This window comes from Rhinopithecus roxellana, chromosome 7 (genome assembly GCF_007565055.1).
Source record: "Rhinopithecus roxellana isolate Shanxi Qingling chromosome 7, ASM756505v1, whole genome shotgun sequence".
Lineage (NCBI taxonomy): Eukaryota > Metazoa > Chordata > Mammalia > Primates > Cercopithecidae > Rhinopithecus > Rhinopithecus roxellana.
In genome coordinates this window covers 56,375,468-56,392,493 of record NC_044555.1, presented here as the reverse complement: position 1 = coordinate 56,392,493, position 17,026 = coordinate 56,375,468, and the positions used below count along the sequence as shown (strand labels likewise).

At 38.9% G+C, this 17,026-nt stretch overlaps 1 protein-coding gene across 2 annotated transcripts; it reads left to right on the top strand.

Annotated features, from left to right (window-relative positions):
• Positions 1-926: 926 nt before the first annotated feature.
• HTATSF1 (HIV-1 Tat specific factor 1) lies at positions 927-16,606 on the top strand. 2 transcript variants are annotated; one of them, XM_030934308.1, is made up of 10 exons: positions 927-1,409; positions 1,594-1,840; positions 3,562-3,742; positions 4,122-4,169; positions 4,628-4,782; positions 6,753-6,916; positions 8,344-8,443; positions 13,359-13,448; positions 14,351-14,488; positions 15,074-16,606. In XM_030934308.1, exons 2-10 carry the CDS (start codon positions 1,655-1,657, stop codon positions 16,274-16,276), a joined length of 2,265 nt encoding a protein of 754 aa, XP_030790168.1. In that variant the 5' UTR covers positions 927-1,409; positions 1,594-1,654; the 3' UTR covers positions 16,277-16,606. The 2 variants fall into 2 exon arrangements, with proteins under 2 accessions (XP_030790168.1, XP_010387408.2); XM_010389106.2 differs by lacking the exon at positions 927-1,409 and having other exon boundaries at positions 1,484-1,840.
• Positions 16,607-17,026: the final 420 nt, after the last annotated feature.

Sequence of the window (17,026 nt, the reverse complement as noted above, 5' to 3'; positions counted from 1 at the left end):
TCACTGGAATAGTGAAATAATTTCTTCTGGGAAGGATTTCCCCACCCTCAAGCCTGGGTTGTGATATTTATGGTTACACTAATGAGTTCCTCATTATTTTAAATGAATTAATATTTTTTAACGGCCGCTTTAATTTTTGTGCAGAAATACTGGTAAGTATAATCCACAAACAAACTTTCTTGGGGTCTTCAATGTTTTAGTGTAAAGAGGACCTGGGACCAAAAAGTTTGAGAACTGCTGACCTCCAGCATCTCATATCTGTCATTTGCCAACCATCCTGTCTCCCCTGAGTTGTGCCTGTCTTGTCGACTCCTGGGTCGCCAGAGCCTCGGTGCAGAACCCTGCACTTAGTAGGGGCTGGATAAATACTTGCCCAACTTTAAAATATGGACCTTTTCATTTTCAGCAATGAGTGTAATTCCTGAAAACAAAGTTCTGTTTAGAACAAAAGAATGCTGTGTCTTTCTAAAAGAATGACAAAGAAGCGGAGTTTGCCGGCCAGTAAAGCTGGTGTTTACATTGGGATGTTTACATTTATGTTTAAGTTTCAAGTTCGAAGCTCCAGCGCCACTGAATCCTGCAGTACAAGAGGCAGGCAACTGCTGCCCCTCCTATACTTCCCATGGAGTCAAACTCCAGCCAGAGGAAGGTATGAGACCGATAAAGGAGAAGGCTGACGCCAGAAAAAAAAATTGGCCCTTCTACCCCTCATTCGTTCATTCATTCGCTCATTCCGCATTAGACCCCAGAGCCGGTGCCAGGAGCTTAGGCCACCAAGATGAACAATATCCGGTGTCTATCCTAGGGAGTCGGAAAGAAACAAGTAAAAGACGCGGTTCCTGCGCAGGGGAGGGGCCTTTGGGCGAAGGAGGCGCGTCGTTTTCTTCAAGCCAGAGATATTTGTCCTGCCCGCCCCACCCACTCCCCCAAGATGGCGTCCTCGCGACACCCGCCCGGCCACCTCCGCGAGGGAATATTCCCACGCCTTCCTTCCGTCTCCCTCGCGGGCCGGCCGATTCGCCGGGAACCTCGTGGACCTCAAGGCCCTTGAGGCGCCAGGGGATCCCAGTGGCCCTCGCCCCGCCCCAAGGCTGACCCCGGTGGGCTTCGACGCGCGGCAGCAGCGCTCCCCCCTCCGGCGCCCCGCCTCCCCGGGTCTCGCGCCGCGTGCCGGCGTCGGCGCCTTTTGACGCCATAGTGGGCGTGTCGGCGCGACCCGCGACGTCGCGACGCCCCGATAATGGCGGCTGCGTCGGCCTGAGCAGGGCTTAGTTTACAAGTAATATCCTGAGGTTGCCGAGGGAGCCGCAGTCGCCTCAGACCCGGGCGGCGGCGGCGGCGGCGCGCCTGCGCGCTCCCGCAGCGCCCTGGACCTAGCGGCGGTGCCGAGGCCCGGCGGAGCAAGCCAGGTGGGCGGCGGCGCGGCCGAGCTCCCAGCATCAGCGCGCGCGCGCGGTGGGCGGGCAGAGCAGGGGGCGGTGCGGCAGCCGAGCGGCCCCGATTTCCCGGGGACTGCTGGGGCGCCGCGGGGAGGCGGGCCGGGGGGCGGCGGGGCGCGAGCAGAGCGCGGTTGACCTGCCTTTTTCTGCTCAGCTCCAGCGTCATTTCGGCCTCTTAGTTCTTCTGAACCCTTCTCCTGAGCTGGGTAGGAAACATGAGCGGCAGCAACTTGGATGGGAACGATGAGTTTGATGAGCAGTTGCGAATGCAAGAATTGTACGGAGACGGCAAGGATGGTGACACCCAGACCGATGCCGGCGGAGAAACCGATTCTCTCGGGCAGCAGCCGACGGACACCCCCTACGAGTGGGACCTGGACAAGAAGGCTTGGTTCCCCAAGGTAGGAGAGTGCCACGGGCGCCACTGCAGAGCGGGTCGCCTGGCCAGCCTCGCGGAGCACTCCTCTTACGTTTGCTTTGCTGAGATCCTTGGTCCTAGCCCCCTTGGATAGCGACGCTTCTTTTTGTTGTGTTTGTTGGGGCACCGATGTGTAAAGGAACGTAAATCTTTAGGGTGGTGTCTTAAATGCAATTTTTAAGTCTTTTCTATGCTTTATTAATCTTGTCTGTGAAGGTCACAGTTGGTAATTACATTGATGACTGCTTTTTATTGCGAAGAGGAAAAACACCAAGAGCAAATTTAGTAGCTGTCCATTTCTGGTAGCCAACCCCACTTGTCCTAGGAACTCAGATGTTTAGCTTATGTACTATGTGCAAAATGCAGTTTCTTGATTTCTTTTTTAAAGTAGCTGTTTACATATCTTTACTAATTGAACTTTCTTTGCACCTTGCTTTACTTTCCTAGTAAATTTTGTCCCTAAGCATATATGTTTGAACCATATAACCACAGGAATAAGACTGGAGACGCACAGAATACAGATGGAAAATATCTGTGTATATTTGTTTGGAGTACTTGGAAATTGCTAAGTATTTTTATTTCAGCTTCGAAGTAAAATAAGTAATGTTAAACTTGGTTCTGTAAACTTTGTGGTAAAAGTGCCCTTTTAATTTGGCTCTCGAGCAGGAAAGGGCACACTAGTAGCACACAAATTGACTTGCAAGCCAATGATACAAAACCTGTCTCCATTGTGCGACTGGACGGCTGTTTTAAAAATTCTTTTGCAACTTTTCTTTCCCATTCTGTATTTGTATATATATTCCAATGCCTCCAGATTGTTAAAATTTACGATTTCACTTCTGTATTGGTAGTACTAGTTTTGAGTGCAGATTTGGTTTCTTCAGCATTCTGAATACTTTTAACAAAGGTGTGATAATGGATTAATGTGTGACTTTATCTTTTTATGTTATTGAAGCTCATACCTCTTCAAACTTTGAGTTTTACATTTTCCCCATTCCATGCGTGCCTAATGTTGATTGGTGTGATGGTATAACTATATTCTTTCATTTTGCAATAACGCTTTTCCCCCAAAGGGGAGGAAGATAGATATGAGTTGGATTTGTCTTTAATTTGTTCTGTTAGTAAAAGATAACGTCTTAATTTGTGATAAAGTTAAAATGAGCATTTAGTTTTACAGTTGTTAACTCCATTCTTTATATACCAAGTCAGAGTTCTGTTCTGTGTGCTCTCTGCATACAGATATTTAAGTACTTATTGTACATGTATATTTGTGCATCTGTACAGTAAGAGAAAAGTGGATTCTGTGGTCAGATTATTCATTGACTGTTGGTTTTTATTGTTTTATTATCTGGTACTTCCTTTGTTGTATGTATTTGTAGCCTTAGTCAAGTAAACTGTAGAGAGGTAGTAATTTATAAATGAAACAACTAGAAAAGGTGCCAGCATCACTTAAAATGCTTTAAATCATATCTCAGACGTTTGCATTGATCATCTAAGTACTTGTGTCTTATTTTTTATCACCGCATGCACGATTTTCTATATAAGATGACTATTGCATTTATACTTTAATAACTACAACTATTATCCACAGAAACACTTCTGTTTTAAGTTGTGTAACCATGCTGTAAAAACACAATTTAAACTTCTTATGGGTGGAAATAATTTTGAATTTCTCTGTCTGGGTCTGTTGAATTGCTTGTTTAGATCACTGAAGATTTCATTGCTACATATCAGGCCAATTATGGCTTCTCTAATGATGGCGCATCTAGTTCTACCGCAAATGTTGAAGATGTCCATGCTAGAACTGCAGAGGAACCTCCACGAGAAAAAGCCTCAGAACCCACTGATCCCAGAAAGAAGGGAGAAAAAAGAAAGGCTGAGTCAGGTAAGTGGTTCTAGCTTACAAATTTTAAGTGTAAAAATTAAAAATATGGGTGTCCATATGTACAGTTGCTTTTCTGAGAATTATAATAGCTTTGAAGGAATAACGTGAGTTTTTTTCTTAAAGGTAGTGTCAGAGTTATAAAGAATCAAGATAAACTGGCCATCTTTTTTCCAGATAGGGCTCTAAAACTAATTATTTGTCAAAAGATTTAAATCCTTTGAAAGCTGGGTAGTGATTTGAGTTAGTTTATCTTGGTCTTTTAAGAGTAAGAGAAAGGTCCTGGAAGTTTCAAGAAACTGCTGCTTTGTCAAGATTCCATAATATGACTCTTATCTTTTCTTGCAAGTGTTTTATTTATTTAATTAATTTTGATTTCTAGGATGGTTTCATGTTGAAGAAGACAGAAATACAAATGTATACGTGTCTGGTATGTATAACTTTTTAAACAAGTTTAAGGTAGGAAATACTTAATTTTGAGATTTTTCATGAAGTGATTTTTAGCTTTCAGTGTCTCCAGAGTCCATTTTTTATCATTGTGTCATTTTTTGTTCAGCCATTTATATTAGTAAGGAATATGTGTGTTTATTACAGAACCAAGAAATTTAGTGTGTAACTCTGCATACCAACCTTTGGGCCTCATTAATGTAACTTACAGCAGTGTGTCCCTTCCCATTCAGTGAGGCCCTTAACAAAGCATAATTTTAATGTATATTTGAACACACAAAAATGTGAAATGTCTTCAGTTCTGTAAATGTAAAACTCTTACATACATTTAGAAAATAAACACTGCATTCACCTAAGTTATAGATTTCTAATTGATAGAATGCTAAGTAATTCACTTTCATTATCAATTATAATTTTTTTAAAATTTTTCTTAAATGACAGGTTTGCCTCCAGATATTACAGTGGATGAATTTATACAACTTATGTCCAAGTTTGGCATTATTATGAGGGATCCTCAGACAGAGGAATTTAAGGTCAAACTTTACAAAGATAATCAAGGAAATCTTAAAGGAGACGGTCTTTGCTGTTATTTGAAGGTAAGTTGTATGATCAAATAAGTTTCTTGTATCTTCGTTTTAAACTCAGGAACCAGGGCTATAATTTCTATAGATGATAACCAACACCAAGGACTACTCAAAACAGGATATGAAGAAAACTGAAATTTCAGTTAGTATCTGTGTGTATCACATTGGTAAGATTATTTATTTGTTTTAAGAAAATGTATTAACAGGTTAAAGTGTTACATAAGTATGTGACTGGAGTGCTTCTTTTGTCTTGAAAAATTCTCACTGGAAAGATTTCTTTATTGATGTGTACAGTCAATTCAGACTACATTTTAAAAATTCAAGAAGAAAAAAAAGCCAGTGACATTTTAGTTGTCCATTGGAGTGAATTACACCAGGGTTCAGCAAACTCCGGCTCTGTTTTGGTAAACACAGCTTTATGGAACACAGCCACACTAATTCATTTATGCATTTGTCTATGGTTGCCTTTGTGTTTCATTGATAGGGTTGAGTGATTGCAGCACAGACCTTGTGGCCTACAAAGCCTGAAATATTTACGAACTGGCCCTTTAACAAAAGGACTTTTCTGACCCTTTTATTAGACCGTGAAGGAGACGATAGCTTATTCTTACTCCTTTAAAATATTTTTTTGAATGTGAGAAAAGAGAGAGTGGTATGAAGAGAAATTTGCAGAACTGCATGTAGTCGTAGTACCATAAATGACACAAAGAAACCTCAGTGCCAAAGGCAGCCGTCATTCCTGGAACACCTGCCACCTTAGGAGCATGTGTTATACATTATCACAGGGTACAGAACAAATGATGACATGTACATAAGTCAAACCTAAAAATAATTACAGAGTAAAATCAAAATGGTAAAGCAGAAGTACAAACACCACAGGTGTGTTGTGAGTATACAGCATTCCAGTGGGATCAGAAGAGGGTAAGATTAAGGTGACAGCTTTTTGGGAAATAGGTTTTTGACCTGAATCTTAAACGTGATGGTAATGGGACATGAGCATGACCATTTTAGGATGGTAGTTTTGTAATGTTCAAATGTAAGGAGATTTGAGAGTTTTATAAGTTCTTTAAGGATTATTCAAAAATCTGCTAACAGGTTCTTAGGGAGTTCTGTTAGATTTTTTAAATTTTTTAAAGGAAAAAAATAGAGTTTTGAGACCCATAGAAGTACAAGATTGTCAAAACAGTCAATTGAGTTCCAGGAAAATATAGTGAATTATTCCAGGAGCCATATTTATGTGAGCAGCTGAGTTCAGTTACCCATTTTTGTTTTCTATAGGTCCTCTGATCTTTGACTCTGTTTGTATAGGGCTGATAACTGTCCTTTCTGTAAGACCCGGAATCCATACATGTGTTTAATATAAAGTATAAGTCATCAAATAATTGTCTTCTACTTCTCAGTGTATTGCAGACTTAAAATTTAATGGATGAACCAAAAAATTAAAGGCTGGCTATGGTGTTGCCAGTTCCTTGAGTCGTCTAGTCTTTTAAGTAAGAGTATTACAGGATTTTAAAAGAAATACACCTTAGAAGTCATGCAGATTTGCCCCCTTCATTCTGCAGATAAGAAATTGCGGCCTCAAGAGACAAAATTATCCAATAATAACATAATTTACTGAACACCTGCCATATGCTAGTCCTTATCCTTTCCATGCATTATTTCATTTAATTTTGTCAAGAACCTTGTGATGAAGGTATTCACTATTTCCATTTTACATATGATGATACTGGGGCTCAGGAAGCTTGAATAATTTACCCAAGTTCACACAGCCGGTTAGGGACAGCTGTGTCTCAGATGCAGGTTTCCTGGTTCAGATTCTAGAGTTCTTTATCTCAAAGAGAGAAAAAGATCTCATATATATATTAGTACTATATAAATGTAAGAATTTAAATTATTTTATGTATAATCATCATTTATCTAAAAAACTCCTGAACTTTTATTTCGTTGTATAACTGACTATATTTTATCTTACCTTTATAAAGAGAGAATCTGTGGAACTTGCATTAAAACTTTTGGATGAAGATGAAATTAGAGGCTACAAATTACATGTTGAGGTGGCAAAGTTTCAACTGAAGGGAGAATATGATGCCTCAAAGAAGAAGAAGAAGTGCAAAGACTATAAGAAGAAGCTGTCTATGCAACAAAAGTTTGTAATTTTTTTCCCTTTTGAAAAGTTCTATATATTCTAGAGTATATTTTTGGTAATAGCCATCTAGTTTTGTTCTGTCAAATGTGCCTACATATTATTTTAAAATAATTTCATTAGATCATCTGGTACTTCTAGCAATCTATACAATAGGATAATTTAGCAGTAGTGGGAATTTTAATTTTCCAGGGTGTTTATTTGTAATATAATAAGGGCTTCAATGAGCTAAGAGAAGCCATCTGTTTGGAAAACGTTGAACATCAAATTAAATAAGATAGTTAGGCTTATGTACCAGAACCATTAGTTTACCTTCTGTGTGGATGGAAATCACTTGTACCAGGGGCTAAATTTTTATGTACAGGTTTGTTATAGGAATTAGAAATGACAAGATTTTATAATTGTATTTACTGTAGTTGTATGTAGTATATACTTAATGTCATCAAGTTTCTGTTATTATTCTGTTTGTTTAATATACTTTGCAATATACTAGTTTTAAGAAATTAGTCAAAATGATACTTTTATCAGAGTAAATTCTAGTGGCACTTCTAACACCATGCTTAAACTAATTAAATATCGTAAAAGCATTTAGTTGTGATGTCTCATCGTTTTTACAAGAGTAGGTAAAATTGCTAACCACATATTTTTTAAACAGTATCAGTAAAATTTATGTTTGTAACAGAGTGAGTAGTTTTACATATTTGAGTGCAGTTTGTTTTTTATAATGATAAAGTACCTAAAAACCAATACAATTTAAAAGTATATTTTAGCCTCAAAGTGTATCCTTCTGAACTCATAAATACTAGGAATTAGAGATTTTTCAAGGGTCTCATTGGAATGTTTGTATAATCAGACAACAGTTGCCCTGAAAAACATTAAATCTGGGGATTTCAGATACTGGGGCCATTTTGCCTCTGCCTTTTATTTTATTTTATTTTATTTTATTTTATTTTATTTTATTTATTTGAGGCAAGAGTCTTGCTCTGTCACACAGGCTGGAGTGCAGTGGTGCAATGTTGGCTCACTGCAACCTACACCTCTGGGGTTCAAGCTATACTCATGCCCCAGTCTTCCCAGCAGCTGGGATTACAGACGTGCACCACCACGCCTGGCTAATTTTTGTATTTTTAGTAGAGACGGGGTTTCACCATGTTGGCCAGGCTGGTCTTGAACTCCTGACCTCAAGTGATCCACCCACCTCAGCCTCCCAAAGTGCTGGGATTATAGGTGTGAGCCACCGCACATGGCCCCCTGCGCATTAGTTTTATTTCAGAAAGTTTTCGGACTGGAACTGTGACTGAAATACAGTTTGTTGTAAAATCCAGAAATTATTAAATATTCAATAAAGTACTATGTGAACAACTCATTGTTTTCTCTCTCCAAGTCTGAAGCAAAATTTACAGTTTGTTGTTACTGCTTCATTGCCTCAGGCAGTTGGATTGGAGACCTGAGAGGCGAGCCGGACCATCCCGGATGCGCCATGAGCGAGTTGTCATCATCAAGAATATGTTTCATCCTATGGATTTTGAGGTAGGAAGTGGTGTGCTTATTGATATAAATGCTGATAGGCTTTCTTTCTCTCAAGAGAGCCTGGAGCTTGCCTTGCCCCATCTTTGTTATGTCACCTCCTACGCATTTGTGCAGTGAGTAGTAAAGGAAGATGGAGCCAAGAAGCTACCTAAGTCTTTTGATTTCCCTTCCCTTTGTTTAGCCCAGTATTGTTTTAAAGTATATCTCAGATAAGACTGTTTAATAACCATACTGCGCCCCAAACAGCAGCTACTTGGTATGAGAAACCATTGAAACATATCATCATTAAAAGATTTATGGGAACTGCTTGTGGATTTTGAGTGCAGGCCAACAAGTATGGGCTGATTTTGGTGGGGAGTACCAGCTTCACAATTGTAAATGCAAACTTCAGCTTGGTACTAAAAGTTACAATGCTTAATGTCCGTGGAAAAGTCTAAGAACAGCAAGTAAAAGTGAATAAGTACATCTGTTATATATCAACTTTTTAAAATGATTTTAAAAAAATAAAGTGAATGGAACTGTCCTTCCTCCCCTCAAAAAAGTGAATAAAGAAGGAGCAAAGAACAAGGAGTTCTAAGGAATGTTGTCATCAAAGTACCTTGTGTTACATTCTGCCTCTATTCTTATCTCTGTCTACTGGGGTAGACTGATTTTATTGTTAGTGGAGAAACAACTCTTTATTCTCTCCTGGTTCTGAAATTAGTGGTAGCAAGTTATACAGAAAGCAGATTATACAGATAGCAGGTTATACAGAGAAAAATGTTCATAATGTAAACTTCCAGGTTTACAAATGGTCTAGTTGTCATCAGTGCCCATTCCTGACCCTTTTGTGCATTTAAACAGTCAAAATGATAATATAATTGTAGCCCCCTTAGCGAGGGCCCCACAGTGGACAGTTCAGCTCTATCTCAATGAATAGTGTTGTGATTACTGTGTACCTATGGAGTTTGGGCATCTTTTGAGGTCATTGGAAAGACACGTGTGGTTTATTTATGAGATTGATTGATTGATGTCTCTTCGGACCAGAAATCTGGAAGAATTTTGAAATATAACAGTTTACAGTTTTACAGTTGCAGTGATAATGAAATATGGTTTAAAAACACATGCACAACAGTTGCATTTTGAAATACTGTTTTTGCCAGCAATAACTTTAAAATAAACACATAGAATTACAAAACTATTAGCTGGGCATGGTGGTGCATGCCTGTAATCCCAGCTACTCAGAAGGCTGATTCAGGAGAATCGCTTGAACCTGGTAGGCGGAGGTTACGGTAAGATCGCGCCACTGCACTCCAGCCTGGGCAACAGAGCGAGACTCCATCTCAAAAAAAGAACCAAAAACAGAACAAAACAAAACCAGATCATAGTCATTAAAGCAGCATATAAAATAAATGCATAGATTGATCACAATAGTCTGCTAAATACAACTCCGGGATTTCCTATTGTTTATTACATTTTATCCCCCTGCTAAATAAGTGATTTGTTGAACAGAAAATCAAACACCGCATGTTCTCACTCATCGGTGGGAATTGAACAATGAGAACACTTGGACACAGGAAGGGGAACATCACACACCGGGGCCTGTTGTGGGGTCGGAGAAGGGGGAGGGATAACATTAGGAGGTATACCTAATGTAACTGACGAGTTAATGGGTGCAGCACAGCAGCATGGCGCATGTATACATATGTAACAAACCTGCATTTTGTGCACATGTACGCTAGAACATAAAGCATAATAAAAAGTGATTTGTTTATTAGGTGACATATTTATTTCTGTGACTTGAGGTCTTTGATTCACACATTTCATACTCCTGCCACTCGAGTGTGAATGTAAATGCAAACCTAATTCAAAATATCTGGAACCTCTGCAAGTAGAAATCTGTTGTGTAATTTTATCTTTTCTTGTTTCTGCCTCCTGCCTTGCTCATTGAAATACCTTATTTGAGTCTAAGGATCACCCCGGGCGGACTTAGCTTTACCTAGCTTAACAAATATTCTTTCCCCAAGACCACATTTACTCTACCTTGACCCCTATATATTCCGTCCAGTGAATATTCTTAAAGATAGAAGTTTCATGCTTGCAAATTCCTGATTTTTTTTTAATCCTCTTGGTTTAGTATAAACATTACTTTCGAGTTACAGAGCCTTTATACTACCCTATTTTGTTGCCTTCATAGCATTTATTATTATCTGAAGTAATTTTGACTCGTCTACTAGAATGTGAGCTCCATGACACCCAGTATTTTGTCTACCTTGTTTGCTGCTATATTTTCAGTACACAGAATTGTGCCTGGCACACAGTTGGCCCTTAATATTTATGTGATGAAGAATTGAAAGAATTATTAAATGAAACCCTTGTTATTTACAAGCCAGAGTCTTTTCATTCATCTGGTGGATGAAACATTTTCTCTTCAGCATCTTTGCAAATGAAGGCAAATTTTCTTTTTAGATGCTTATGCCACAAAGGATGGTAGGACATTGTTTTGGCAGTGGTGGAATTAGTTCACAAAGAAATGCTTGGTGATGCTATCCTTGTTTGCCCACCTTCCTGGTCTCACATGGTCCAACTAGCTTGCTGAAAGCGTGTCAGCAAGAAGAGTGACAAATAATCTTGCTTTTGTTCACTGTCTCTGAGCACCTGAACCTCAGTGTAGACCTGTGCTGTCAGATATGGTAGCCTTGTGTGGTTAAATGTAAATTAATTAAAATGAAATAAAATTCAGTTCATCACTTGTACTAGGCACATGTAGCTAGTAGCTACCATGTTGGATAATGCAGATATACAACATTTTCATGATCACAGAACCTTCTATTGGACAACACTGGTATAGACATTATATAACTTTTGACAGAAGTGTCCAACAGGAAAACCTGCTTTTGTTGCATGTTTTGGGGGGGTGTTTGATTTGACTGAAGACTCCATATGAGCCTAAAGAACACACAGCAGCGTTGAGCTTTTTAATGGAAAACAGAAACTGAATTGTCAGTTTATCCTGAGGTATCTGAAAGGAGTCAGATTTTGGGTGGAGGGGTATATTTTGACTCCAAACAGTTAGAAGCAACATACCTAAGAATACTATCTGATATCAGGGTAAATATTGAAGGCTAGCTAACATTTTTAATGTAACTTCAGAGGGTCCTCAGTATTTAATTCAGATCCTTATTTTAAAATGCATTGCCTTGGTATTTGAATACCAAGAAATGAAGAGTCAAAACTCAGATGCATTAGCCAGGCGTGGTAGCACGCACCTGTAATCCCAGCTACTCGGGAGGCTGAGGCACGAGGATCACTTGAATCCGGGAGGCAGAAGCTGCAGTGAGCCAAGATCGCGCCACTGCCCTCCAGCCTGGGCGACAGAGTAAGACTCTGTCTTCAAAATAAAAAAAAGGGAAGAAAGCAAAGCAGTGAGACATTGGTATAGAAATAAAGGTGATGCCTACCCCCACCACGGAATCACACTTCAATTTAAAAGTTGTTAAACATGTTGAAACAGTTTTTTTTAAATATAATCCTGATTTTCCTTGGTGAATAAAAGAGAGGTATTAGAAACAGTTTATCAAATTCTTAAAAAGATTTTCTTGAATATTGGCTTTGTACAAAAGTCTGTGCTATTTTTTGTGAGGTATCTGAAACTCAATAAAACAAGGTTCCTGCCTTCTGAAAGCACTCACTCTAATAGAAGCTAACCACACACACACACACACACACACACACACACATCAAAAGCCATAACTTTTAGTCTCTACTCCTATTCTTCTCAGGTCTGATAATTTTGTATAAAGCAAATTGGCTGCTTCTCCAAAACTGGGATTTATAAGTGGGGAAATCCAGAGTTCTGCCAACTGTAGCTTTAGAAGCCTCAGATTTATGCAAATGAGTACGATTTTATATTTTTTATTTTAAATCAGATTTCAGTAACTCCCTGCCAGCTTATTTTTGCTTTTTGAAGAACCTTATGGGAGGAAAGCCACAATTCTCTATAGTTCCTCTAGCTGATGAGAAAAATGAAAGCGTGTAAGATAGATAGATGCACTTAAATGTTTCCTAGAAAGTATAAGTCACCTTCAATAGAAATTTATAGATAGGATATTTTCATTTATATTTGTATGTAGTTGAAATTCAAGCTGATAATGTAGCTTTTCCTGAGCCCTTTTTGTGCATTGGTGCTTTGAGAGAGAGAGAGAGTTGGTAATTCCCAGAGGGAATCTTAAATCATTTTGTTGTTGTAGGGAGATTTCCACCTGAACTCTAGGCTACTAGAAACAGCAGTACTTGAATGTTCTTAATAGGGTCATAGTTGCAAGAAAGCAACAGCTAAGAATATATTTTATTGCATGCTTCATAACAGCTCCTTATTTGTATCGTTCTGTTACAGTGTGGTGGGAGGCAAGACAAACAGTAATCCTTATAATGTTTACTCTGTGAGTTAAAATAGCATCTTGGAAGCACAAAAATCAATCTTAGGACACTTAGTCAATAAAAGGGATATATTACTCTCTCTCTCCATTACCACATTTCTGTAAATAGGAATGTATCCAAAACACAAAGCAAAGGGCTCTCATCAGCGTGATGTTGATGCCCATGCAGAACATAGGAATTAGCAGTCTGACTGAATATGTGCCACAGGACTTCCGCCTTCTTCTCCTGCTCTGCCACTGTAGGCCCCTTCTGCTGCCTGCCATACTTGTCCATTTCCTTTGTTTAAAGCAGGGCAAACCTATAGGAGTAGCAGTGGATTGAGTAGTCTAATTTTATTTGATTTTGAGTTTTTAAAAAATTTTATAGACTGAAAAACACAGCTCACCTTAAGCGAAACTTTTTTGTGTCTGTTGATTTATCAGAACAAGAAATTGGATTCTCAGGATTTATAGTTAAAGAAGGGAGCACACCCATTTTCATCATGCGTATTTTTCAGGATGATCCGTTGGTGCTGAATGAGATCAGAGAAGACCTTCGAGTAGAGTGTTCGAAGTTTGGACAAATTAGGAAGCTCCTTCTCTTTGATGTAAGTTCATAGCTTGGACATACGGATCCTGAAGCAGTCATTCCTCCACCTTATAAGTTCTTCCCAGATGTTAGTATACCCCTGGATTTTAGATTAATGTTTTTATAGAGTAGTCCACTATCTTGTGATAATCATCTATTAGCAATAATGAGATGAACATCATAAGCCAAGGATTTGATGGATTTGATAAGCCTTGCTTATTTTCCTGTCATCATTACCCTAGAGTACATGATCAGGTGAAAGAAGGTACAAGAAAAATGTTTGAGATCTCTGGTTCCCTATTAGTCACATTTTCTCCTCTTTGTGAATTGTTCTCATCCTCCATATTTGGAACAATCAGGGAAAATATTCTCCTGTGTGTTTCCTCTTCTCACCCTCTTTTTACTTCCAAAATTGACACCCAGGAATTAAGAGTCACCATTTATTGCTTGTGTATTACAAACTACTTTACATGTTATCTCACTTAATTCTCAAAACCCTTTGAGGCAGGTTAGCACTATTATACCCATTTTACAGATGGGGAAGCTAACACGTTAGAAATTGAGCACCTGGCCCAAGGTTGTTCATCTGGTAACTGACAGAGCCAGTATTTAATCCCAGGGCAATATGACTTCAGAGTTTACACTCTTAACAATTATACTGTCCTGCTTCTCATTAGACAGGGATGTTAGCAGAAACATTTCCAAGGACATTGTGCTTGATTCTTGCTAGGTAAGATTAAGGTAAAGAAGCAGATGACTGCATGTGACTGGCTGGGATAAAAGGAAAGAAAGACTTCATACATAAAGTCTTTTACTTCAGAGTATCAGAGAGAACACTACTACTTACCTACTTTGTGAAATGTATGTGTTTTATTTTTAATCTTACCGTTCATTCCTGTTTTTTCTTTCTTGTCTTTCTAGAGGCACCCAGATGGTGTGGCCTCTGTGTCCTTTCGGGATCCAGAGGAAGCTGATTATTGTATTCAGACTCTGGATGGAAGATGGTTTGGTGGCCGTCAAATCACTGCCCAGGCATGGGATGGGACTACAGATTATCAGGTAAATTCTGTAACTTGTCAAGGACACACACATTGTTTCATTACCAACAAATACTGATCCTTCAGATCTAAATTTTGGGTTTGGTTTAACCTATTTAATGTAACAATGCTTCTTTTCTTTTTATTTATTTATATGTTTTAATTTTTTACTCTTCCTCTTTATTATTTACAATGCTTCTTTTAAATAATATTTTGCATTCAGAAGATAGAGAACTATTTGAGTTTTTCAGTTTATAAGTCTGAAAGTTTGAGGCTTGTTCAGAATAGTGATAAGAAAAGAACACATTCAACCAAATGTTACTCTTCCTTTGTATGCTGTAAAGTATGGACAGAGCTCAAATATTAACTTTTTAAGAGATGAGACATTTCTGCAGTATTGTGATATTTGGCCTTTATTCAAGTGATCTTATTTACGGTCAACTCTAGTAAATCAAGATGTAAAGTTTTGAAAACTGAAGACAGGGAATTGCTTTCCTAAGAAGAGATGCTTTATAAAATTAAGGTTGTTTCATCAATATTAGGTATGTTCAGAAAAGTAACCTTTTGCCTAAAACTTATTTTAATGGCAGTCTCCATTTATCCACAGGTGGAGGAAACCTCAAGAGAAAGGGAGGAAAGGCTGAGAGGATGGGAGGCTTTCCTCAATGCTCCCGAGGCCAACAGAGGCCTTAGGCGTTCAGATTCTGTCTCTGCTTCCGAAAGGGCAGGGCCTTCTAGAGCAAGGCATTTTTCAGAGCACCCCAGCACATCTAAAATGAATGCTCAAGAAACTGCAACTGGAATGGCGTTTGAAGAACCTATAGATGAGAAGAAGTTTGAAAAGACAGAAGATGGGGGAGAATTTGAAGAAGGTGCTTTTGAAAACAATGCTAAAGAAAGTAGCCCCGAAAAAGAGGCCGAAGAAGGCTTCCCTGCAAAAGAATCTGAAGAGGGCTGCCCCAAAAGAGGGTTTGAAGGTGGTTGCCCCCAAAAAGAGTCTGAAGAAGGCAATCTCATAAGAGGATCTGAAGAGGGTAGTCCTAAAAAAGAGTCTAAAAAGAAGGCACTCAAAAATGATTGTGAAGAGAATGGCCTCGCAAAGGAATCTGAAGATGACCCCAACAAGGAGTCCGAAGAGGAGGCTGGCCCCACAAAAGAGTCCGAAGAAGATGACTCAGAAAAAGAGTCTGACGAAGACTGCTCTGAAAAACAGTCTGAAGATGGCTCCGAAAGAGAATTTGAAGAAAATGGTCTCGAGAAAGATTTGGATGAGGAAGGCTCTGAAAAAGAGCTTCATGAAAATGTTCTTGACAAAGAGTTAGAGGAAAATGACTCCGAAAACTCCGAATTTGAAGATGACGGCTCTGAAAAAGTGTTAGATGAGGAAGGCTCTGAGAGAGAGTTTGACGAAGATTCAGATGAAAAGGAAGAAGAGGAGGATACATATGAAAAAGTCTTTGATGATGAGTCCGATGAGAGAGAAGATGAAGAATATGCAGATGAAAAGGGGCTTGAAGCTGCTGGTAAAAAGGAGGAAGAAGGTGATGCAGATGAAAAGCTGTTTGAAGAGTCAGACGAAAAGGAAGATGAAGATGCAGATGGAAAGGAAGTTGAAGATGCTGATGAAAAGTTGTTCGAAGATGATGATTCCAGTGAGAAGTTGTTTGATGAGGAGGAAGATTCCAATGAGAAGTTGTTTGATGATTCTGATGAGAGGGGCACTTTGGGTTGTTTTGGGAGTGTTGAAGAAGGGCCCCTATCCACTGGCAGCAGCTTTATTCTCAGTAGCGATGATGATGATGATATTTAATCCCTTAAACTTGCTTTTTAGGGAGAGTCCTCCATCTACATTTGCCTGTGCTTCAGGGTAATTACTAGTAGTGTTACATGAACATGTGCATAGTGGTAGGATGCCATCAGATTAAAGCATTGAAGTTTTTCATTGTTACCTGTACCTAATGGTTTTAAATATATGTTAACTGATTGTTTAGTTAAAATGTCATAGTTACAATGCAAGTAAACTGGATACTTGTTCTTTTGTCAGATTTGTTAAATGCATGCAGAATAATATTTTTAAAAGCATTGATTGAAGTTTGTGATATTCATCAATAAAAAGTTGATAATATGCAGAAACTGAAAATTGGACTTGAGGTAAATTGCATTGTAAATTCTTGATACTGCTTTATTTATACTGACGGTTGGCTTTTTTGAGGACTTGAAGAATCCCTTTGGAGTCTCCTTGCTTCCCGCTGGTAGTAGCACATACGTCTCCATTTCCTCTCTATAAACCAGAACGTGTTCCTAAACTCAGAAAACAACCCTCTGGATTTGCTTTTTCTGCCCAGCCCTTGCAAATTAACTCTTGTTTGTTGTCTACCCTCTTTCCATTAAAATTGACTCTCAGATGTGCAAAAGTGAATTTCCTGCGGTCTACAGCTCCCATTATTCTTAAAAATCTAGAGAACCAGATTAGAATTCTACCTTGTACTGTTAGCCTCTTTGGGCCCCTTTAGAAGTTAATTCAAGTTAGAGGACCTCTTCCCAGAAAAAAATGTACACA

Excerpts from the sequence above, each read along its gene's own strand:
- HTATSF1 (XM_030934308.1), top strand. The coding sequence starts at position 1,655 with ATGAGCGGCAGCAACTTGGATGGGAACGATGAGTTTGATGAGCAGTTG. Across the intron at positions 6,917-8,343 it reads AAGCTGTCTATGCAACAAAA|GCAGTTGGATTGGAGACCTG; the intron begins GTTTGTAATTTT and ends TCATTGCCTCAG. Across the intron at positions 8,444-13,358 it reads TTCATCCTATGGATTTTGAG|GATGATCCGTTGGTGCTGAA; the intron begins GTAGGAAGTGGT and ends CGTATTTTTCAG.